At 50.2% G+C, this 25,797-nt stretch overlaps 2 protein-coding genes and 1 long non-coding RNA gene across 3 annotated transcripts in view; 1 reads left to right on the forward strand and 2 right to left on the reverse strand.

Moving 5' to 3' along the window:
• The window catches only part of LOC137517959 (serum paraoxonase/arylesterase 2-like), a 62,438-nt gene extending 39,754 nt beyond the window's left edge, over positions 1–22,684 (reverse strand). The window contains exon 1 of the mRNA XM_068235046.1: positions 22,574–22,684. Within this exon, the coding sequence (XP_068091147.1) occupies positions 22,574–22,647 (74 nt within the window). The 5' untranslated portion in view covers positions 22,648–22,684. The remainder of the gene's footprint in view (positions 1–22,573) is intronic.
• Positions 18,318–22,005, reverse strand: LOC137517958 (uncharacterized). Its single transcript, XM_068235045.1, has 3 exons — positions 21,385–22,005; positions 19,982–20,144; positions 18,318–19,474 (listed from the first exon to the last, which is right to left on the reverse strand). Exons 1-3 carry the CDS (start codon positions 21,674–21,676, stop codon positions 18,655–18,657), a joined length of 1,275 nt encoding a protein of 424 aa, XP_068091146.1. The 5' UTR covers positions 21,677–22,005; the 3' UTR covers positions 18,318–18,654.
• On the forward strand, positions 18,423–21,129 carry LOC137517961 (uncharacterized). The gene is made up of 2 exons (XR_011020719.1): positions 18,423–18,588; positions 20,190–21,129. It is a non-coding gene; the product is annotated as an uncharacterized lncRNA (long non-coding RNA).
• Positions 22,685–25,797: the final 3,113 nt, after the last annotated feature.

The raw sequence follows: 25,797 nt of genomic DNA on the forward strand, positions 1-25,797 counted from the left end.
CTAGGCAGTCACTGGCCACAGCATGAGATCCCCACTGCTCTATCTAGCCAGTCACTGGCCACAGCCATGAGATCCCTACTGTCCTACCAAGCCAGTCACTGGCCACAGCCATGGGATCCCTACTGCTCTACCAAGCCAGTCACTGGCCACAGCCATGGGATCCCTACTGCTCTACCAAGCCAGTCACTGGCCACGGCCATGAGATCCCCACTGCTCCACCCAGCCAGTCACTGGCCACAGCTATAAGATCACCACTGCTCTACCAAGCCAGTCACTGGCCACAGCCATGAGATCCCCACTGCTCCACCCAGCCAGTCACTGGCCACAGCTATAAGATCACCACTGCTCTACCAAGCCAGTCACTGGCCACAGCCATGAGATCCCCACTGCTCTACCAAGCCAGTCACTGGCCACAGCCATGAGATCCCCACTGCTCTATCTAGCCAGTCACTGGCCACAGCCATGAGATCCCCACTGCTCCACCCAGCCAGTCACTGGCCACAGCTATAAGATCACCACTGCTCCACCAAGCCAGTCACTGGCCACAGCCATGAGATCCCCACTACTCTAACCAGCCAGTCAATAGCCACAGCCATGAGATTCCCACTGCTCTACCAAGCCAGTCACTGGCCACAGCCATGAGATCCCCACTGCTCTACCAAGCCAATCACTGGCCACAGCCATGAGATCCCCACTGCTCCACCAAGCCAGTCACTGGCCACAGCCATGAGATCCCCACTACTCTACCAAGCCAGTCACTGGCCACAGCCATGAGATCCCCACTGCTCTACCAAGCCAATCACTGGCCACAGCCATGAGATCCCCACTGCTCTACCAAGCCAGTCACTGGCCACAGCCATGAGATCCCCACTGCTCTACCAAGCCAGACACTGGCCACAGCCATGAGATCCCCACTGCTCTACCAAGCCAGTCACTGGCCACAGCCATGAGATCCCCACTGCTCTACCACGGCAGTCACTGGCCACAGCTATAAGATCACCACTGCTCTACCAAGCCAGTCACTGGCCACAGCCATGAGATCCCCACTGCTCCACTCAGCCAGACACTGGCCACAGCTATGAGATCCCTACTGTCCTACCAAGCCAGTCACTGGCCACAGCTATGAGATCCCCACTGCTCTACCAAGCCAGTCACTGGCCACAGCCATGAGATCCCCACTGCTTTACCAAGCCAGTCACTGGCCACCGCCATGAGATCCCCACTGCTCTACCAAGCCAGTCACTGGCCACAGCCATGAGATCCCCACTGCTCCACCAAGCCAGTCACTGGCCGCAGCCATGTGATCCCCACTGCTCCTCCAAGCCAGTCACTGGCCACAGCCATGAGATCCCCACTGCTCTACCAAGCCAGTCACTGGCCACAGCTATGAGATCCCCACTGCTCTATCTAGCCAGTCACTGGCCACAGCCATGAGATCCCTACTGTCCTACCAAGCCAGTCACTGGCCACAGCCATGAGATCCCCACTGCTCTATTTAGTCAGTCACTGGCCACAGCCATGAGATCCCCACTGCTCTATCTAGCCAGTCACTGGCCACAGCCATCAGATCCCCACTGCTCTACCAAGCCAGTCACTGGCCACAGCCATGAGATCCCCACTGCTCTACCAAGCCAGTCACTGGCCACAGCCATGAGATCCCCACTGCTCTACCACAGCAGTCACTGGCCACAGCCATGAGATCCCTACTGTTTTACCAAGCCAGTCACTGGCCACAGCCATGAGATCCCTACTGTCCTACCCAGCCAGTCACTGGCCATAGCCATGAGATCCCACTGCTCTACCACAGCAGTCACTGGCCACAGCCATGAGATCCCCACTGCTCTACCAAGCCAGTCACTGGCCACGGCCATGAGATCCCCACTGCTCTACCAAGCCAGTCACTTGCCACAGCCATGTGATCCCCACTGCTCCACCAAGCCAGTCACTGGCCACAGCCATGAGATCCCCACTGCTCTATCTAGCCAGTCACTGGCCACAGCCATGAGATCCCTACTGTCCTACCAAGCCAGTCACTGGCCACAGCCATGAGATCCCCACTGCTCTACCAAGCCAGTCACTGGCCACAGCCATGGGATCCCCACTGCTCTACCAAGCCAGTCACTGGCCACAGCCATGAGATCCCCACTGCTCCACCAAGCCAGTCACTGGCCACAGCCATGAGATCCCCACTGCTCTATCTAGCCAGTCACTGGCCACAGCCATGAGATCCCTACTGTCCTACCAAGCCAGTCACTGGCCACAGCCATGAGATCCCCACTGCTCCACCAAGCCAGTCACTGGCCACAGCCATGGGATCCCCACTGCTCTACCAAGCCAGTCACTGGCCACAGCCATGAGATCCCCACTGCTCCACCAAGCCAGTCACTGGCCACAGCCATGAGATCCCCACTGCTCCACCAAGCCAGTCACTGGCCACAGCCATGAGATCCCCACTGCTCCACCAAGCCAGTCACTGGCCACAGCCATGAGATCCCCACTGCTCCACCCAGCCAGTCACTGGCCACAGCCATGAGATCCCCACTGCTCCACCCAGCCAGTCACTGGCCACAGCCATGAGATCCCCACTGCTCTACCCAGCCAGTCACTGGTCACAGCCATGAGATCCTCACTGCTCCACCAAGCCAGTCACTGGCCACAACCATGAGATCCCCACTGCTCCACCAAGCCAGTCACTGGCCACAGCCATGAGATCCCCACTGCTCCACCAAGCCAGTCACTGGCCACAGCCATGAGATCCCCATTGCTCTACCAAGCCAGTCACTGGCCACAGCCATGAGATCCCCACTGCTCCACCAAGCCAGTCACTGGCCACAGCCATGAGATCCCCACTGCTCTACCAAGCCAGTCACTGGCCACAGCCATGAGATCCCCACTGCTCTACCACGGCAGTCACTGGCCACAGCTATAAGATCACCACTGCTCTACCAAGCCAGTCACTGGCCACAGCCATGAGATCCCCACTGCTCCACTCAGCCAGACACTGGCCACAGCTATGAGATCCCTACTGTCCTACCAAGCCAGTCACTGGCCACAGCTATGAGATCCCCACTGCTCTACCAAGCCAGTCACTGGCCACAGCCATGAGATCCCCACTGCTTTACCAAGCCAGTCACTGGCCACCGCCATGAGATCCCCACTGCTCTACCAAGCCAGTCACTGGCCACAGCCATGAGATCCCCACTGCTCCACCAAGCCAGTCACTGGCCGCAGCCATGTGATCCCCACTGCTCCTCCAAGCCAGTCACTGGCCACAGCCATGAGATCCCCACTGCTCTACCAAGCCAGTCACTGGCCACAGCTATGAGATCCCCACTGCTCTATCTAGCCAGTCACTGGCCACAGCCATGAGATCCCTACTGTCCTACCAAGCCAGTCACTGGCCACAGCCATGAGATCCCCACTGCTCTATTTAGTCAGTCACTGGCCACAGCCATGAGATCCCCACTGCTCTATCTAGCCAGTCACTGGCCACAGCCATCAGATCCCCACTGCTCTACCAAGCCAGTCACTGGCCACAGCCATGAGATCCCCACTGCTCTACCAAGCCAGTCACTGGCCACAGCCATGAGATCCCCACTGCTCTACCACAGCAGTCACTGGCCACAGCCATGAGATCCCTACTGTTTTACCAAGCCAGTCACTGGCCACAGCCATGAGATCCCTACTGTCCTACCCAGCCAGTCACTGGCCATAGCCATGAGATCCCACTGCTCTACCACAGCAGTCACTGGCCACAGCCATGAGATCCCCACTGCTCTACCAAGCCAGTCACTGGCCACGGCCATGAGATCCCCACTGCTCTACCAAGCCAGTCACTTGCCACAGCCATGTGATCCCCACTGCTCCACCAAGCCAGTCACTGGCCACAGCCATGAGATCCCCACTGCTCTATCTAGCCAGTCACTGGCCACAGCCATGAGATCCCTACTGTCCTACCAAGCCAGTCACTGGCCACAGCCATGAGATCCCCACTGCTCTACCAAGCCAGTCACTGGCCACAGCCATGGGATCCCCACTGCTCTACCAAGCCAGTCACTGGCCACAGCCATGAGATCCCCACTGCTCCACCAAGCCAGTCACTGGCCACAGCCATGAGATCCCCACTGCTCTATCTAGCCAGTCACTGGCCACAGCCATGAGATCCCTACTGTCCTACCAAGCCAGTCACTGGCCACAGCCATGAGATCCCCACTGCTCCACCAAGCCAGTCACTGGCCACAGCCATGGGATCCCCACTGCTCTACCAAGCCAGTCACTGGCCACAGCCATGAGATCCCCACTGCTCCACCAAGCCAGTCACTGGCCACAGCCATGAGATCCCCACTGCTCCACCAAGCCAGTCACTGGCCACAGCCATGAGATCCCCACTGCTCCACCAAGCCAGTCACTGGCCACAGCCATGAGATCCCCACTGCTCCACCCAGCCAGTCACTGGCCACAGCCATGAGATCCCCACTGCTCCACCCAGCCAGTCACTGGCCACAGCCATGAGATCCCCACTGCTCTACCCAGCCAGTCACTGGTCACAGCCATGAGATCCTCACTGCTCCACCAAGCCAGTCACTGGCCACAACCATGAGATCCCCACTGCTCCACCAAGCCAGTCACTGGCCACAGCCATGAGATCCCCACTGCTCCACCAAGCCAGTCACTGGCCACAGCCATGAGATCCCCATTGCTCTACCAAGCCAGTCACTGGCCACAGCCATGAGATCCCCACTGCTCCACCAAGCCAGTCACTGGCCACAGCCATGAGATCCCCATTGCTCTACCAAGCCAGTCACTGGCCACAGCCATGAGATCCCCACTGCTCCACCAAGCCAGTCACTGGCCACAGCCATGAGATCCCCACTGCTCTACCAAGCCAGTCACTGGCCACAGCCATGAAATCCCCACTGCTCTACCAAGCCAGTCACTGGCCACAGCCATGAGATCCCCACTGCTCTATCTAGCCAGTCACTGGCCACAGCCATGAGATCCCCATTGCTCCACCAAGCCAGTCACTGGCCACAGCCATGAGATCCCCACTGCTCTACCAAGCCAGTCACTGGCCACAGCCATGAGATCCCCACTGCTCTACCAAGCCAGTCACTGGCCACAGCCATGAGATCCCCACTGCTCTACCAAGCCAGTCACTGGCCACAGCCATGAGATCACCACTGCTCTATCTAGCCAGTCACTGGCCACAGCTATGAGATCCCCACTGCTCCACCAAGCCAGTCACTGGCCACAGCCATGAGATCCCCACTGCTCCACCAAGCCAGTCACTGGCCACAGCCATGTGATCCCCACTGCTCTACCAAGCCAGTCACTGGCCACAGCCATGGGATCTCCACTGCTCCACCAAGCCAGCCACTGGCCACAGCCATGAGATCCCCACTGCTCTACCAAGCCAGTCACTGGCCACAGCCATGAGATTCCCACTGCTCCACCAAGCCAGTCACTGGCCACAGCCATGTGATCCCCACTGCTCCACCAAGCCAGTCACTGGCCACAGCCATGAGATCCCCACTGCTCTACCAAGCCAGTCACTGGCCACAGCCATGTGATCCCCACTGCTCCACCAAGCCAGTCACTGGCCACAGCCATGAGATCCCCACTGCTCTACCAAGCCAGTCACTGGCCACAGCCATGAGATCCCCACTGCTCTACCAAGCCAGTCACTGGCCACAGCCATGAGATCACCACTGCTCTATCTAGCCAGTCACTGGCCACAGCCATGAGATCACCACTGCTCTATCTAGCCAGTCACTGGCCACAGCTATGAGATCCCCACTGCTCCACCAAGCCAGTCACTGGCCACAGCCATGAGATCCCCACTGCTCCACCAAGCCAGTCACTGGCCACAGCCATGAGATCCCCAGTGCTCCACCAAGCCAGTCACTGGCCACAGCCATGAGATCCCCACTGCTCTACCACGGCAGTCACTGGCCACAGCTATAAGATCACCACTGCTCTACCAAGCCAGTCACTGGCCACAGCCATGAGATCCCCACTGCTCCACTCAGCCAGACACTGGCCACAGCTATGAGATCCCTACTGTCCTACCAAGCCAGTCACTGGCCACAGCTATGAGATCCCCACTGCTCTACCAAGCCAGTCACTGGCCACAGCCATGAGATCCCCACTGCTTTACCAAGCCAGTCACTGGCCACCGCCATGAGATCCCCACTGCTCTACCAAGCCAGTCACTGGCCACAGCCATGAGATCCCCACTGCTCCACCAAGCCAGTCACTGGCCGCAGCCATGTGATCCCCACTGCTCCTCCAAGCCAGTCACTGGCCACAGCCATGAGATCCCCACTGCTCTACCAAGCCAGTCACTGGCCACAGCTATGAGATCCCCACTGCTCTATCTAGCCAGTCACTGGCCACAGCCATGAGATCCCTACTGTCCTACCAAGCCAGTCACTGGCCACAGCCATGAGATCCCCACTGCTCTATTTAGCCAGTCACTGGCCACAGCCATGAGATCCCCACTGCTCTATCTAGCCAGTCACTGGCCACAGCCATCAGATCCCCACTGCTCTACCAAGCCAGTCACTGGCCACAGCCATGAGATCCCCACTGCTCTACCAAGCCAGTCACTGGCCACAGCCATGAGATCCCCACTGCTCTACCACAGCAGTCACTGGCCACAGCCATGAGATCTCTACTGTTTTACCAAGCCAGTCACTGGCCACAGCCATGAGATCCCTACTGTCCTACCCAGCCAGTCACTGGCCATAGCCATGAGATCCCACTGCTCTACCACAGCAGTCACTGGCCACAGCCATGAGATCCCCACTGCTCTACCAAGCCAGTCACTGGCCACGGCCATGAGATCCCCACTGCTCTACCAAGCCAGTCACTTGCCACAGCCATGTGATCCCCACTGCTCCACCAAGCCAGTCACTGGCCACAGCCATGAGATCCCCACTGCTCTATCTAGCCAGTCACTGGCCACAGCCATGAGATCCCTACTGTCCTACCAAGCCAGTCACTGGCCACAGCCATGAGATCCCCACTGCTCTACCAAGCCAGTCACTGGCCACAGCCATGGGATCCCCACTGCTCTACCAAGCCAGTCACTGGCCACAGCCATGAGATCCCCACTGCTCTATCTAGCCAGTCACTGGCCACAGCCATGAGATCCCTACTGTCCTACCAAGCCAGTCACTGGCCACAGCCATGAGATCCCCACTGCTCCACCAAGCCAGTCACTGGCCACAGCCATGGGATCCCCACTGCTCCACCAAGCCAGTCACTGGCCACAGCCATAAGATCCCCACTGCTCCACCAAGCCAGTCACTGGCCACAGCCATGAGATCCCCACTGCTCCACCAAGCCAGTCACTGGCCACAGCCATGAGATCCCCACTGCTCCACCAAGCCAGTCACTGGCCACAGCCATGAGATCCCCACTGCTCCACCCAGCCAGTCACTGGCCACAGCCATGAGATCCCCACTGCTCCACCCAGCCAGTCACTGGCCACAGCCATGAGATCCCCACTGCTCTACCCAGCCAGTCACTGGTCACAGCCATGAGATCCTCACTGCTCTACCAAGCCAGTCACTGGCCACAACCATGAGATCCCCACTGCTCCACCAAGCCAGTCACTGGCCACAGCCATGAGATCCCCACTGCTCCACCAAGCCAGTCACTGGCCACAGCCATGAGATCCCCATTGCTCTACCAAGCCAGTCACTGGCCACAGCCATGAGATCCCCACTGCTCCACCAAGCCAGTCACTGGCCACAGCCATGAGATCCCCATTGCTCTACCAAGCCAGTCACTGGCCACAGCCATGAGATCCCCACTGCTCCACCAAGCCAGTCACTGGCCACAGCCATGAGATCCCCACTGCTCTACCAAGCCAGTCACTGGCCACAGCCATGAAATCCCCACTGCTCTACCAAGCCAGTCACTGGCCACAGCCATGAGATCCCCACTGCTCTATCTAGCCAGTCACTGGCCACAGCCATGAGATCCCCATTGCTCCACCAAGCCAGTCACTGGCCACAGCCATGAGATCCCCACTGCTCTACCAAGCCAGTCACTGGCCACAGCCATGAGATCCCCACTGCTCTACCAAGCCAGTCACTGGCCACAGCCATGAGATCCCCACTGCTCTATCTAGCCAGTCACTGGCCACAGCCATGAGATCACCACTGCTCTATCTAGCCAGTCACTGGCCACAGCTATGAGATCCCCACTGCTCCACCAAGCCAGTCACTGGCCACAGCCATGAGATCCCCACTGCTCTACCAAGCCAGTCACTGGCCACAGCCATGAGATCCCCAGTGCTCCACCAAGCCAGTCACTGGCCACAGCCATGTGATCCCCACTGCTCTACCAAGCCAGTCACTGGCCACAGCCATGGGATCTCCACTGCTCCACCAAGCCAGCCACTGGCCACAGCCATGAGATCCCCACTGCTCTACCAAGCCAGTCACTGGCCACAGCCATGAGATTCCCACTGCTCCACCAAGCCAGTCACTGGCCACAGCCATGTGATCCCCACTGCTCCACCAAGCCAGTCACTGGCCACAGCCATGAGATCCCCACTGCTCTACCAAGCCAGTCACTGGCCACAGCCATGTGATCCCCACTGCTCCACCAAGCCAGTCACTGGCCACAGCCATGAGATCCCCACTGCTCTACCAAGCCAGTCACTGGCCACAGCCATGAGATCCCCACTGCTCTACCAAGCCAGTCACTGGCCACAGCCATGAGATCACCACTGCTCTATCTAGCCAGTCACTGGCCACAGCCATGAGATCACCACTGCTCTATCTAGCCAGTCACTGGCCACAGCTATGAGATCCCCACTGCTCCACCAAGCCAGTCACTGGCCACAGCCATGAGATCCCCACTGCTCCACCAAGCCAGTCACTGGCCACAGCCATGAGATCCCCACTGCTCTACCAAGCCAGTCACTGGCCACAGCCATGAGATCCCCAGTGCTCCACCAAGCCAGTCACTGGCCACAGCCATGTGATCCCCACTGCTCTACCAAGCCAGTCACTGGCCACAGCCATGGGATCTCCACTGCTCCACCAAGCCAGCCACTGGCCACAGCCATGAGATCCCCACTGCTCTACCAAGCCAGTCACTGGCCACAGCCATGAGATTCCCACTGCTCCACCAAGCCAGTCACTGGCCACAGCCATGTGATCCCCACTGCTCCACCAAGCCAGTCACTGGCCACAGCCATGAGATCCCCACTGCTCCACCCAGCCAGTCACTGGCCACAGCCATGAAATCCCCACTGCTCTATCTATCCAGTCACTGGCCACAGCCATGAGATCCCCACTACTCTACCAAGCCAGTCACTGGCCACAGCCATGAGATCCCCACTGCTCTACCAAGCCAGTCACTGGCCACAGCCATGTGATCCCCACTGCTCTACCAAGCCAGTCACTGGCCACAGCCATGAGATCCCCACTGCTCCACCAAGCCAGTCACTGGCCACAGCTATGAGATCCCCACTGCTCTACCAAGCCAGTCACTGGCCACAGCCATGAGATCCCCACTGCTCCACCAAGCCAGTCACTGGCCACAGCCATGAGATCCCCACTGCTCCACCAAGCCAGTCACTGGCCACAGCCATGAGATCCCCACTGCTCTACCAAGCCAGTCACTGGCCACAGCCATGAGATCCCTACTGCTCCACCCAGCCAGTCACTGGCCACAGCCATGAGATCCCCACTGCTCTACCAAGCCAGTCACTGGCCACAGCCATGGGATCTCCACTGCTCCACCAAGCCAGTCACTGGCCACAGCCATGAGATCCCCACTGCTCCACCAAGCCAGTCACTGGCCACAGCCATGAGATCCCCACTGCTCCACCAAGCCAGTCACTGGCCACAGCCATGAGATCCCCACTGCTCCACCAAGCCAGTCACTGGCCACAGCCATGAGATCCCCACTGCTCTACCAAGCCAGTCACTGGCCACAGCCATGAGATCCCCACTGCTCCACCAAGCCAGACACTGGCCACAGCCATGAGATCCCCACTGCTCCACCAAGCCAGTCACTGGCCACAGCCATGAGATCCCCACTACTCTACCAAGCCAGTCACTGGCCACAGCCATGAGATCCCCACTGCTCTACCAAGCCAGTCACTGGCCACAGCCATGAGATCCCCACTGCTCTATCTAGCCAGTCACTGGCCACAGCCATGAGATCACCACTGCTCTATCTAGCCAGTCACTGGCCACAGCTATGAGATCCCCACTGCTCCACCAAGCCAGTCACTGGCCACAGCCATGAGATCCCCACTGCTCTACCAAGCCAGTCACTGGCCACAGCCATGAGATCCCCACTGCTCTACCAAGCCAGTCACTGGCCACAGCCATGAGATCCCCACTGCTCTATCTAGCCAGTCACTGGCCACAGCCATGAGATCCCCACTGCTCTATCTAGCCAGTCACTGGCCACAGCCATGAGATCCCCACTGCTCCACCAAGCCAGCCACTGGCCACAGCCATGATATCCCCACTGCTCTACCACAGCAGTCACTGGCCACAGCTATAAGATCACCACTGCTCCACCAAGCCAGTCACTGGCCACAGCCATGAGATCCCCACTGCTCTACCCAGCCAGTCACTGGCCACAGCCATGAGATCCCCACTGCTCCACCAAGCCAGACACTGGCCACAGCCATGAGATCCCCACTGCTCCACCAAGCCAGTCACTGGCCACAGCCATGAGATCCCCACTGCTCCACCAAGCCAGACACTGGCCACAGCCATGAGATCCCCACTGCTCTACCAAGCCAGTCACTGGCCACAGCCATGAGATCCCCACTGCTCTACCAAGCCAGTCACTGGCCACAGCCATGAGATCCCCACTGCTCTACCACGGCAGTCACTGGCCACAGCCATGAGATCCCCACTGCTCCACCAAGCCAGTCACTGGCCACAGCCATGAGATCTCCACTGCTCTACCAAGCCAGTCACTGGCCACAGCCATGAGATCCCCACTGCTCTACCACGGCAGTCACTGGCCACAGCCATGAGATCCCCACTGCTCTACCAAGCCAGTCACTGGCCACAGCCATGAGATCCCCACTGCTCTACCCAGCCAGTCACTGGCCACAGCCATGAGATCCCCACTGCTCCACCAAGCCAGACACTGGCCACAGCCATGAGATCCCCACTGCTCTACCAAGCCAGACACTGGCCACAGCCATGAGATCCCCACTGCTCTACCAAGCCAGTCACTGGCCACAGCCATGAGATCCCCACTGCTCTACCAAGCCAGTCACTGGCCACAGCCATCAGATCCCCACTGCTCTATCTAGCCAGTCACTGGCCACAGCCATGAGATCCCCACTGCTCCACCAAGCCAGTCACTGGCCACTTTTTATCGCTGTCTATGGTACAGTGTTAGGTTTGCATGCCGAAGAACATGCTATAGAAAAGAAGAGGACCTCTTAATTATGGAGTCATATCAGGGAAACTTCATGGGGTTCTCTACCCGAAATACAATGCCTGCCCCTCCCCAGGGCACAAACTCCACCTCGAGTCTCGCCCCTTATATAGTTGGCCCAGTGTAAAGCCCAGTTCTGGCAAAGATTTTTGTTGAGCTTAACAGAACATTATTTTCAAAATATAGCAAAGAAAATATCTGCTGCACCAATTTATAGATCCTCATGCTCTCCTCAGCAACCTACCACTGCCTGCTCACTGATTGGAAGGTGTGGCTTCAGACTGATGAGGTTGGGAGGGAGTGATCAGGCAGATGGAGAATTCCGAGGAGGAGATAAGAATTTACAGATCTAGGAATCTGTAACATGCATTATAAATGAATGATTCCAGGGGTCATGGTCACATACAGCAGTCAGATATGATATATCTTAGATCTCTGTACTTCTTACCTAGAGGTTTTTGACTAGTCCATCTGCTCGTGGGGGATTCTCGACATTTCCTTTATTCTTTACACAAGCATCACCTGGAAGGGATCTCTACAAAGATACCAGTTACCCTACTCAGGGGCAAACGCAGGATTTTTAAGGGGGGGGGGGGGGTTCCTGAAAGGTCCAGAAGCACGTATGTCCCCGAGTGCTTCCGAATACAGGTGGCTCCATAATGCCCATGCACAAAAGTGCGCTGGCGTATTACGGAGCTGCCTGTCTTTGGAAGTACTCAAGGACACGAGTGTTTCTGAGGGCTTCTGGTAGCAGCAAATGTGAACGGGGTACAGCGCTGGAACAACTCCCCGAGAGAGGAGCGGGAGATAGACTTAGTTTGGACAATTCAGTGGAATATGCTACATAGTGTCACATAGCGCAAGCGATACCCATATGATGCAGGGATATATGCATCTGCGGAAGATGGCGGCGCTATATAAATACTAACATAGCCGGCCTTTGATATAAGCGACCGGAGCGGTCGCTCAGGGCGCCAGCTTCCAAGGGGGCGCCTATAGCTGGTTGCCTATGCGGAGGTCAACCTACACCTGATTTCCTATACTGAGGGCACCTATAGCTGGCTACCTTTACTGAGGGCACCAACACCTGGCTACCTATACTGGAGGCACCTACGCCTGGCTACCTTTGGGGGCGATGGGGACCTTCAACTGACTTCCTATACTGGAGGCACCGACACCTGGCTACCTATACTGGAGGCACCTACGCCTGACTACCTGTGGGGGGAGACTTGCAACTGACTTCCTATACTGGGGGCACCTATGCTTGGCAACCTATATTGAGGGCACCTACACATGAGATCCTATACTGGAGGCACCTATACCTGGCTACCTACCTATACTGAGTCTGAGGGTGTTTTAAGGGGGGGGGGCGCACTGCGGCTATAATGCGTGGTGCAAATTGTCAGCGCTGTGCTATCATTCTAAATGGGGGGGGGGGGTGGCTAACTGTCACACTGATTGTTTTTATTAATATTCCTGAAAGGTTCTAGCCTTTATTTTTAAGTATATTCAGGATAATGCACTCTTTCCATCTATTCGTGGTTATTAATAGTATTTTTTCTATTATACATACGTGACGTTGTCACAGAGATCTAAACATTTGGCATGATGTGTCACAACTTCAAAATGATTGGGAACCACTGTCCTAGGAGATATCTCAGGAGAAAAGGAGAATTGCATATGGCCTGTGTGTGTATATACGTGTGTGTGCGTGTGTGTGTATATACGTGTGTGTGCGTGTGTGTGTATATACGTGTGTGTGTGTATATATATGCACGTGGGAAGAGGATGAGGGGCACAAAAATCAGGTTTCGCTCAGGGCGCTGTGAAACCGAAGGCCGGCCCTGACTTAGTTTGGACAATTCAGTGGAATGTGCTACATAGTGTCACATAGCGCAAGCGATACCCATATGATGCAGGGATATATGCATCTGCGGAAGATGTCGGCGCTACATAAATACTAAATAATAATATTTTGCCTCACCAGGATTGCACTTTTATTTAGCTTTCCTGTAAGACAAGAACACACAGCCAGCCAGCTCTAGGGGAAGAGGGAAACAAAGGTGAATGAAGGAGGCTGCTGCACACCAAGAGGGCTTCTGAGCGTTTTTCAAATCAACAGTGATTTGAAAAGCGCTTGGCTAATGTTACCCTATGAGGGTGTTCCCACAGCAGCGTTGTGATTTTTTCAAAATCGCAGGTATACTGCATGTAGCTTGTTTTTGAGCAATTCATTCAAAAAATCGCTCTGAAAATCGCTTCACAAAATCACACTCACAAATTGCTAGTGATTGCTAGTGTCATTTTGGCGTTGCACTAGCCCAGAGAGAGGAGTGGAGAAATTGAGAATAGCCTGAGATGGAGCAGAGAACGTATTTGTATTGCAGTCCCACATCACACAGGCTACTTGCCTGTAATCGGACTCCTGTCCCTGCCAGTCTCTCACACAAGTCAGAAAGAAGCCCTCCTGGAGTCTAGGGACTGTCAAAAACTTTTCAGCTTGTTATCCACACCTTCTCCACACATGCAGTCATTATAACAATGGGGAGAGACCAGACAGATGTTTGCCCACAGACCCTGAGTCCAGGCAAGCTCTGCATCATGCTGTGCATATTTACCAGCTTGCCTGCACTCTAATTTCATCATGTCGGACACTTCTGTGCTGTGGAGAGTCCAGGACTCCATAATCAATATTCTCTCACTGCAGGCTGCATCTTTTTGTGAGGGAAGCTGGGCTGCCTCTCTCATTCTATTAGCTGGAGGGAGGCACCAGAAGTAAGAAGGGAGGGAGAATGAGGCTGTTTATATTATGCAGGCTTCCCTGGCTGAATACACAGTTCAGTGCAGGGGGGAGGTTCCAGACACCCGGAATAGCCCCCTGAGTTCGCCAGTGCTACTCGATTGCACATTATTCTGCCATGTGGACTGAGAAAATGCCATTCAGTAAGTGCTTTTGAAATTAAAGAAAACCCTGAGAATCTCCCATGAGGAGATGGGCTAGTCCAAATACCTAGTTTAAATACTACATAGGAAGAAAGTAGTTTACAGTTCATTTCACTAGGAGTTCATGCATTTTACATGTCTGTGTACATATTTTACAGGTCTTCTTCATAGTGTCCCTTCATGTTTCAAATAATCCTCTCTATCCAGCCGCAGTATTTATTAACCACTTAAGCTCTCAGTCGTTTTCACTTGATGCATCCGAGCAATGTTCACCTCCCATTCATTAGCCTATAACTTTATCACTACTTATTACAATGAACTGATCTATATCTTGTTTTTTCCGCCACCAATTAGGCTTTCTTCGGGGGGTACATTTTGCTAAGAGCCACTTTACTGTAAATGCATTTTAACAGTAAGAATAAGAAAAAAAAATGAAAAAATTCATTATTTGTCAGTTTTCGGCCGTTATAGTTTTAAAATAATGCCTCCATAATTAAAACCCACGTATTGTAATTGCCCATTTGTCACGGTTATTTCACCGTTTAAATTATGTCCCTATCACAATGTATCGCGACAATATTTTATTTGGAAATAAAAGAGCATTTTTTCCGTTTTGCATTCATCACTATTTACAAGCTTATAAAAAAAAAAAAAAATAGAGAGAAATATTTCATCTTTATATAGATATTTAAAAAGTTTAGACCCTTAGGTAAATATTTGTGTTTTTTTTTTTTATAGTAATATTTTTTTATTTTTTTTTATTAAACATTTTATGTGGGCATTTTTGGGAGGGTGGGATATAAAAGTGTTTTATTTGGGGAAATATTGGTGTAGTGTAATGTTTTTTAACTTTTACTTGTAGTTTTACTTTTTGGCCACAAGATGGCAATCTTGAGTTTGTTTACATGACGTCACTCTAAGGGTACAATGTACGTTTAGAGGGACACAGCTTCAGAAAAAGCGTAGCTTCCGAGAGAAGCTGTCGCTTTTTCAGCGGGGGGAGAGGAATCAGTGATCGGGCTCCATAGCCCGATACATTGATTCCGTGGCTACCGAATCCGCGGCCGGGAGTGCGCGTGCAATCAGCCGCGGGAGCGCGCCTGTCCTCCTTTACGTTTTTATACGTCAAGGAGGACAAAGTGGTTAAAGTATTTATTTATTTCAGTCCTGGGCCCATATGCAATTCACTTTTTCACCTGACTTTTCTCCAAGGTGATATTTTCATAACTTGTAAAAAAAAAACCACCACCAGAAAGCAAAAAAAATTCTCAAAGTTATTTTGACACCACCTTTTTCACCAACTTTTTGGTACTTTTTCCATTGCAAAGTGCTGAAAAGTTATTTTAAACGAAAGATGAAAAAGTATTTCCTAAGAGAAAACCGACCCCTGGGTGTTGATCTGCATTTGTTAATCCGTTCGCCTTTTCTCTTTATAAACTACAATTATCTTCATTCAGTGTTCAGTCCTTCAGCATCTGATTCCAGACTCCTCAGATTATATCGCGCTTGGGGACCTGTTCTGCCCTTGGGCTTCTAGACATGGTGACATCTGACTTATATTGCTTTAGACTTGCAGAAGTCTGGCCACGCCTCGGTCTCATGATATGCAGCTGCCTCTAATCGCGAGCATAGAACGTCATGATCTAAACCCTTCATAACAGACAAATGTGGCAACCCATTTCCCACCAACTCCACCCCACCACGCCACTCACGCACAGATGTCAGTGTTCCATCGCAATATACAGTGATTGCAATGGGTTGCACTACAATGGACGCAGTGTGAACCCACCCTGAGGATTCTTTCACACATAAGAGAATTCGTGTGCGTTTTGCATTTTTGCGGATTCGCGTTTGCCGCACATGTAATGCAAGTCAGTAGCATCGCTTTTTTTGTAGAATGAAAACGTGATTTACATGTAATGAAAACAATGAAAGTGCAAAAAAAAAATAATGCATTATTTACGTAAAAATCGTATCTGATTTTGAAGCGAATTGGATACAGTGTCATGTAAATGAACGTCATCGATACGCAAAGGGAAGAAAAAAAATAAAAAAAAAAAAAAAAAAAAAAAAAAAAAAAAAAAAAAAAAAAAAAATCGGTACTTATCCGTTAGCCGGGTGCATCCAGCAGGTGGCGCTAATTACTATTCCCCCTCCAGGCCGACATGGATAGTAGGGAAAGATGTAACTCTGGTGGAGTTTTGTCGCCACCTAGAGGATGCGCCCAGCTAACGGATAAGTACCAAAAAAAAAAAATCACATTGTGAAAATTTGCATAAAAATGCAATTGAACAGAAGAAAAACTGCATCTGAAAAATCGCAAATGTGGAAAAAAAAGCAGAAACGTGCACCTGCATATCGCAGGGATAAGTATGGAGGCAGGCTTAGGGCCGGCTCACACAACGGGCGCTTTTGAAAGCACCGTTGTCTGAAAAGCGATTGGCTAATGTAACCCTAGGAGGGTGTCCCCCAGCAGTGTGGCGATTTTGTTATCCTCCCTGGTGGTATTGATGGTTATACCCGCCAATACAAAACATGCTGTGAACGGTATTGATGTCCATACACATTCATACTCTCCAGCACTGTAAGTTAGTTCCCCAACCCTGCCCTCAAGGCCCACCAACAGGACGTGTTTTGCAGAAAACCACAAACATGCACAGGTGAGGTCATTAGTGTCTCAGTTGAGCTGATTAACTACCTCTGTGGATTTCCACAAAACATGCAGTAAGGGCTGGTGCACACCAAAAACCGCAAGCAGATCCGCAAAACGCTAGCGTTTTTTGAACCGCTTATTGTCATTTTGATAGCGCGGTTTTGAGGCGTTTTGGGGGCGTTTTGCGTTTTTTGCGTGCGTTTTTGCAAGCGTTTTTGGAAGCGTTTTGCGTTTTGCGTTTTTCAGGAAAAGAGGTAGAAAGACCTTAAACAAAGGGTTAAAGTGTGATATATTGATGACACATGTGAAGCACATTGAGCAATTGAAGTAAAAAACCCAATATAAAAAGGGTGTGGTCCTTAACAACATTGTGGGTTAGTTCAGGAGAGGTGACACTGTGGTTTGGAGAGAAGAGTCACTTGTTTTGGAAAGTGTTTCCTGATGTGCTGTTATTGCTCTGTGTAGCAGCATATATGAGACGTAGGCCAAGGACAAGGAGATACTGGGTGCATCCCATGCTACAAGAGCGGCGCCGGAAGGGTCAATTTAGGACCCTATATAGAGATTTGAGGCACCATCCAGACAAGTTTTTTGGCTACACCCGCATGTCTGTGTCCAGGTAAGAATACTTGTCACTTATTTTTATCATGGGGCTAAGTATTTTGGGGAGGAATGAAATTGGAAGCACTTTTTGGCCCTTAGTTAACTGTGTTTGACTGTAAAGAGAAAAACAACACAATAATCAATCCGGTGTATACATAAGCTCAGGGCCGGGCCGAGGCATAGGCTGGAGAGGCTCCAGCCTCAGGGCGCAGTGTAGGAGGGGGCGCAGAATTCATTCAGTTGTCATTCCTAATTGTGTTTGAAGCAGAAAGAAATAAGAAAAGGGGATACATAGCAGTGACTGCAAGCCAGATAACTAGAGATTAAGGTGTTGGGGAGGTTGTGGGCCCTGTGGTGCTTCTTTGGCTAATAGCAATCAGTGTGTGACGGCTGGGGTGGGAGGGATGGAGGGGCGCACTTTGGTGTCTCAGCCTTGGGTGCTGGAGGACCTTGTCCCGGCTCTGCATAAGCTAACCAAATAACTGTGATACTTGATCCTGGTGTGTTATGTATTCAATGCATAAGGCCTCCATCTAATTTTTCTATAGGAGTAACTACTATATTATATATCCATAGTTTACCCAAAACATTTGGAGTATATTATGACCTTACATACTCCTGGTGCATACTTCATTAAGTATATGGCAACAATCAGCATATGGGACACAGTAATGAAGCAATGTTTGAACAAAATCTTTCGTTTTAATGTTTTGTTCTTCTGTGCAAAGAATATTTTGGACATGTGTTGTCCATACTTTGCTTTCAGCAGCAAAAGTCATATGTCACAAATGAAAAATGTTTCTGCAACAAACAACAGTAGATCTAAAGATAAGCATGCTCTTTTTTCCTAGTTTTGATGGCCTTTTAGCCAAACTGAAGGATGCCCTTCGCCGACAAGACACTAACTTTCGCCTAGCAATCACACCAACTGAGCGACTCCTCATAACATTGAGGTAATGTAAACTAAGATCCAAATCTGAGCATTGAACAATAAAATAAAATGTAAAACTACAAAAAAACTAGTCATGTTGTGATAGCAAATCACACATACTACCAGGGCCCTGATTGTAAGCATGTGTACCTGATTCAGCATTTGTATGAGGCTGGCTGTGCGATGTTAAATCAGTGTACACTGTAGAGTCACTGTGCATAGATGATGTTTGAAATCGCATACCTTGATCAGGGCGCTGAGGTGGAGGCATAGAGTAATGAAGCTGTTGACCATATGGCATGTTATGCATATGCATTGGTGGGTAGTGGGGTGGGTCATAAATGCGTTGCATATGGTAAGAGAGTTGTGGGTGTGTATTATATTGTTGGCTGGAAGCAGGCAGGTGTGGTTGCTGCAAGTAGTTGTGCACATTGTCATCTGCACGGCTCTCAGGTAGTAAGAATCTCCCCAGGGTCTCAGAGATGGCATGTCTGGCTGCCCATTGCTTATCAGGAGGATCTTTTTGTAATAGTGGCACCAAACTTAAAAGATACTGTGTGCATGGCTCTTTAAGTTGTTTCATTTCATCCTCTCGCTTCTCCATATGATCAACAGCCTTTTCTATTGAACTAATCAGCTTCTGGTCGTATTCAGCCCTGCTCATACCTCTTCCTATTCTCCTGCCTTGTGTAGCTACCCTCACACCTCTACTAGACCTGACAGTTGTGCGTGTCCGACTACTCGCTGGGCTGTGTGGTGTGTGATCTGGGGTAGTAGAGTCACTGTCTTCCACTGTAGCAGTGTCAACATCCTGTGTAGTGTCTTCTTCAACTTCCACATCACTGGTGGTGGTAGGTGGCACCTCTACATCGTCCTCCTCAGGATCTGGTGGTAGGCTATCTTCAGTCCTTTGGAAAGGGGAAAGCACAACTTTAGTTCATGGAATAGTGACCATGGATGTCACAGCAAATATATGGGCACAATGCGATGCATCTTTCATTGCAAAACAATAGCAGTAGCCTGTCTATTTTTCCCATTATTTGTGTACATAGCTTTTAGGCACAGCCCCTGAGCAAGCATAGAGCAAAACTGGCCTGAGTAAACTAGCACTGATTTTGGTAGATGTGTGTTACAGATGTGTGATGCAGACACTACTGCAGCCAAACATATAACCAGCACTGTCAGGCAACTGTTATGTTGGGTAACGAACAGTCCACATTCCTGTCATGTAATCATTTTAAACTGGACCTATGCCATCCTTACATTAAGCGACGTCCCCCAATATATTTGGTAGAGTGATGGCAGATTATTCGTTCCACACTACTGAATTGCATTGTGGGCCTACTCCTTCCTTCACTGTTCTATTGGCGAAGTTGACAAACATTGCAATAGGTTAACATTTACGCCATACTTACTCAGCCGGTTCATGATGTTTTCTTAGAAATTCTAATATGCCACAATATTTATATTTTGTTCGCTGCGAACTTCCAGACCCACTTTTGGATTCATGGTATTGCTTTTCAATCTCCTTTTTGTAACTGTCTCTGACCGACTTCCATCTTGTCCGCAGGAGGGCAACTAGGAATAAAAATAAACATACATGTTATTTCTTTTCTTTTGCAGATTTCTGGCAACAGGGCATTCATATGCAGCACTTCACTACCAATTCCTCATGGGAAGAAGTACAATCCGATACTTAGTTTTGGACACCTGCAAATTGATCTGGAAAGTACTTCAACCGGAATTTATGCCAACTCCTGACGTACCTATGTGGGAGGCTAACATGCAGCTTTTTTGGGAGAAACATGATTTCCCTAACTGCCTTGGAGCAGTGGATGGGAAACATGTCAGACTGGTTATGCCTGCATTCACTGGCAGTCTATTACAATTATAAAAAATTCTTTTCACTAGTGCTCATGGCTGTTGTGGATCCTAATTTGAAATTTATCTATGTGGATGTTGGGGCTTACGGAAGTTCCCATGATTCCTCAGTCTTCCAGCACAGTCGATTTGGCGTGAAGCTTCGCACAGGCCAGATGACTTTACCACCACCACGCCCCTGGCCTGACACTGTAGAACCACCTTACCCCTGTGTGTTTGTGGCTGATGAGGCCTTTGCACTGTCTGAGCATGTTATGAGACCGTATGCACAGAGAGATATGACTCATAAGAAAGTAGTCTTTAATAACCGCCTGACCAAAGCCAGACAAGTAGTAGAATGTGCATTTGGAATTCTGGCAAACAAATGGCGCATTTATCACACTGCTATAAAAATGCAACCAAAGTATGCTATAATAGTGGTGAAGGCAACATGTATTTTGCATAATTATGTGAGAACACTAGATAGCATGACCATAGAGGAGGAAGAGGGGGATCTTTCAAACAGTGCTCTTGTCACTTTACCACCAGCTACTTTACGTGGTCCCATTTCTGCCATTCACAACAGAGACAAATTAGCTGATTATTTTGTGCCATAACTGTAAGAACTAAAAAACCTGCAGGCTGCTATTTACTTACATGACGAGATCAGTATTATTGTGCAAATAAACATTCTTGAAACCGTGTTGTATGTCTATATCATTCATGACACTCTAAAGTGGCAAATAGCGCCCTAATAATACATGTGAGTACATACACACACATGTACCTGCTGTTTATAAGGAGAGATGGCTATAGAGAGAACAGCTTTGCCAGAGACCTGTGATAATGACATTTCTAATTGTTTAATTACTCATTTAGTGGAGGGGTGATGATATATTGTCTGCAAAGTGCTGCATGAAATCAATAAAATACAACAATTCTGTACACATATACTTACTCTTAGAATCCTTGCCCTTTTGGCTCAAAGTATTCCATTTTTCTCCAAGAAAATCTTTTGCAATGTTGCTCCAGATTTCATGAGCCCTTTGGTGGTCTTTATATCCAGGCAAAGACTTGTCATAAAGTTCTGGGCTGTTTTCAATCTTAATTATCAGGTTTTCTGTGGTAAACCACTTTGCTGCCATCTTCCTCCTGCGCAGTCTAAAATCCCTCATGCAAATCTGCCACACAGGAAGCACACTTTGACCTGGAAGTGCGCATTCTTGAAAAAAACGCATCCGCATCCGCATCAAAATCCGCTTGATCAAGCGGTTTTACAGGCGTTTTGCGTTTTTCCTATACTTAACATTGGAGGCAGAAACGCATCCGAAATCCAAAAAATGCCTCACCCAGGCATTTTTCGTTTCTGCAAAACGCCTGCCGCTCTGGTGTGCACCACCCCATTGAGATACATTGACCAAGCAGATCCGCAGCCGCAAGCGGATCTGAAAACGCCCAAAAAGCCGCTCGGTGTGCACCAGCCCTAAGGGCTGGAACCCACAAGAGCATTTTTTTGAGCATTTTGGCAGCACTGCGATACGCTAGCAGATTGCCAAAACGCTCAGCTGATGTTAATGGATGGGGCAACTTCCACAGGAGCGTTTGCGTTTCAAAGAAACGCAAACGCAGGACCTGCAGCATTTTTGGAGCGTTAGCGCTTCAATATAAGGTATTGAAACGCTAGCGGAAACGCTCAGCAAAACCTAAACTGAGCGGTTTTGCTAGCGTTTTGCGGTTCAGCACACTGTAACAAAATTAAAAATAATTCACAGGACCAATCAGGATAAAACCACGAAACGCAAAACGCTACGCACCCGCTGAGCAAAAAAATACACTGTTGCAAAACGCGACCAAAAACGCGCATGAATCCGCTTGCAAACCGCTCAGACAAAACGCTAGCGGTTGCGTTTTGCGTTTGCGGATTTCAGTGGGTTCCAGGCCTTAGTGGGCCCTGAGGACAGGGTTGGGGAACAAAAAAGGTTATGAAATTCAATTGGATCACTTTTTGCACAGAAATCCGGGGGAAATTCAATGCCAGGGAGATTAAAATTGCAAACATGCTGCATGTAGAATTTTTGGGAGTAATTCAGCTTGTGCAAAAATGCTCATTCATTCAAAAATCTCTCTGAAAACCGACTGCATCTTACTTGAAGTGGAGGAGCCGTTCCCCCAGGAAGGCCAGGAAGGCCCCGATGAGGACAGTCTTCAGCAGACCGGCCATGCTTGCACTGTGGTTGTACAGATCGGGCTGCAGTGACAGCAGATGTCACACAAGGGGGCAGGTCTTTTCACTCTCAGCTTTTTTTTATCTCTTTTAATCTTGGCAGCTCTCAACTCTGCACAGAGTTATGCAACTCAGTCCAGGCAACAGGTTTTTTCACTTAGCTGGAGGCAGAAATAGTCTGGCTGAGCCGAAGATTGTGCAGGGAAATCAGATCTGGTTAATTAACCAGCAGCTTGGATAATAAATCAGCCACTCATATGATTAGCCTTCGGCAACGTTCGGATTCCGCCCCTAAATCACAATTTCTGTGAGGCCTGGAACCCATTACAAGTCACAAATCACTATCGCAATCTCTCGCATTTCTAATTTGCGTTTTGTAAGGATTTCATGAGCGTTTTCTGACGCTTTTGATAGCGATTTTCAAAAGTGTAAGCTTTTTGCCAGAGATTGTGATTACGATTAGCGATTTTAATTCTGATTGGTTGATTTGTTTCAAATATTATTTTATTTTTTTTTACAGTTTGCAGTAATTAAAAATAGCGATTTGCCAGCCCTTCAATACTTTGCAGTGAAGCGCAAACACTCCCAAAATGCTGCATGTCCTGCGATGGCGATTTTACTAATCGCAATCGCTACTGTGGGATTTGGGTACTTATCCGTTAGCCGGGCGCATCCGGCAGGTGGCGCTGTTGTAGCGAATTTCGATGCGCTGTTGTATCTAATTCCATTCATAGTTACTGAACGTAGTACTGTGTGAATGGAAGCGCCGCAGGTGGCGCTAATTTCATTGTTGATACGTAACGATACAGTGTGTTGATGTCAACGAATATACATTGTATTTGAAGTGGCCGGAATTAAAATGAAGGCGGCGGCAATGTAACACATGAAGCCGCCGCCTTCATTTTAATTCCGGCCACTTCAAATACAATGTATATTCGTTGCCATTAACACACTGTATCGTTACGTTGCGTATCAACAATGTAATTAGCGCCACCTGCGGCCACCTGTTACCATAGTAACTATGAATGGAATTAGATACAACTGCGCATCGAAATTCGCTACAACAGCGCCACCTGCCGGATGCGCCCGGCTAACGGATAAGTACCGGGATTTGTTACATTTATTTACATTGGCAGAGCGTTTAGGGAAATCACTAGCTATTGAAAGCTCTCTCCAAACGCTCCAAAAAGAGCTGTAGTGGGTTCCAGGCCTGAGGAGAAGATACATTTTCTTGAATTAATTTGAGTTGTATACATCCACCTTAGGGCCTTTTCACACAAAGGCCCATATGCAGTTCACCTTTCTCCTGTTTTCTCCTAGCTGATAACACCTTGTCAATCTCACTAATATAATAAATGGGAAAGTTCGGATGTTTGTTACTCGATCACGCAAAAATGGCTGAACGGATTTGAATGAAATTTGGCACACACATAGTACATTACCTGGAATAAAGTATAGGATACTTTTTATCCCCATAACCAAAAAGTGGGCGGAGACAAATACACATTTCACTGGGAAATGTAAACTGCAGCCATTCTTACACTGTTACTGGTAGGGTTCTCAAACTTTGCCCAGATGGTCACTGGGTGACTGGGATTAATATTCAGGGAAGTGGGTGGAGCCTATAAAAGCCAATCAAAATTCACCTATTAATTTTCAAAGGGAATATGTATCTGCTGCCATTCTTGCACTGTCAATGACACAAGCCTCAAACTTGGTACAGTTGGTCATTGGGTGACTGGGGTTCAAATTCAGAAAAGGGGGTGGAGCCACAAACAGCCAATCAGATTTTTTTCATTTCTGATTGGCTGTTTGTGCAGCACCAGGTAGAAACAGAAAGTGAAGAGATTGCCTGGTCAACCAGAGTAATTACGCAGCAGGAAGCTGTGTGCATAACTACTCACCTTCCTGCGTTCCACTCGCCGCTGATCTCCTCTCGTCATAGACGCTGATACACACGCTGCTTCCGGCTAAACAGGAAGCAGCGTGTGTAGCAGCGTCTATGACGAGAGGAGATCAGCGGCGAGTGGAACGCAGGGAAGTGAGTAGTTGTGTACAGAGCTTCCTGCTGTGCTTATTACTCTGCGTCTGAGGGGGGAGCAGGAGGGCTGCCCTCCCCGCGGCTCCAGCTCCCCCCTCCATTATGGGGGGGGGGGGGGGAGGGGGTTGGACCTACCTAACCTATACTGGGGGAAGCTGCCTATCTAACCTATATTGGGGGGCACCTACCTAATCTAACTTATATTTGGGGGCAGCTACCTAATCTAACCTATACTGGGGGACACCTACCTAATCTAACTTATATTTGGGGCAGCTACCTAATCTAACCTATACTGGGGGGCACCTACCTATCTAACCTATACTGGGGTGGGCAGCTACCTATCTAACCTATACTGGGGTGGGCAGCTACCTAATCTAACCTATACTGGGGCACCTACCTAATCTAACCTATACTGCGGGACACCTACCTAATCTAACCTATACTGGAGGGCAGCTACCTATCTAACCTATACTGGGTCAAAATATAAGGTAAGACGCCGAGAGCCCAGTATAGTGTAGTATGTACTGTAAATTGGGTATGGAAGGTAAGTATAGGTAGGTTATACTCACAAACAAGGGTTACCGTCCAGGTAACCACTATGAAGGCAGGTGAGGAGATTAGACCTGTCCTCACTCAGGATTAAGAAGTCGCTCTCTGTAGATCGGGAAAAAAGAAGAATTCCCCTCCACCAGGGGTGGAAACAACTGCAAAAGGAGTACAGAGGCGCCAACAGGGTAAAAACAATATTTCTTTAAAATGGTTAAAATGAAGTAGGTAGCGGTGGACTTACCCCTCCAAAACAGACACAAAAATTGCTGTTTTAAGCAAAAATCAGTTTATTTACATACTCTGAATAAGGTGCAACGCGTTTCGCGGGTATATCCCACTTCCTCAGGCAATAAATAGGAGCATATCACTGTTGACAGAAGACAGTATGCTAAGTACTCATACAGACAGCCAAGATATATAAAAAAAATATTATACAAAAATTAATTTAAATTTTTTTTTTTTTTATATATAGAATATTTTCATAAAATGGCTAAAATGGGCTTTGAATTGAATATATATCTGTGTATATGCGTGCTCATATTTTTGTCTCTCATACA

Source organism: Hyperolius riggenbachi, chromosome 5 (genome assembly GCF_040937935.1).
Source record: "Hyperolius riggenbachi isolate aHypRig1 chromosome 5, aHypRig1.pri, whole genome shotgun sequence".
Lineage (NCBI taxonomy): Eukaryota > Metazoa > Chordata > Amphibia > Anura > Hyperoliidae > Hyperolius > Hyperolius riggenbachi.

Bases quoted from the DNA above. Each gene is read 5' to 3' on its own strand.
- LOC137517958 (XM_068235045.1), bottom strand. From the start codon at position 21,676: ATGCGGATGCGGATGCGTTTTTTTCAAGAATGCGCACTTCCAGGTCAA. The intron at 20,145-21,384 runs GTAAGTATATGT...TTTTATTCCTAG, and splicing joins AAAGGGCAAGGATTCTAAGA to TTGCCCTCCTGCGGACAAGA. The intron at 19,475-19,981 runs GTAAGTATGGCG...CCCTTTCCAAAG, and splicing joins AAACATCATGAACCGGCTGA to GACTGAAGATAGCCTACCAC.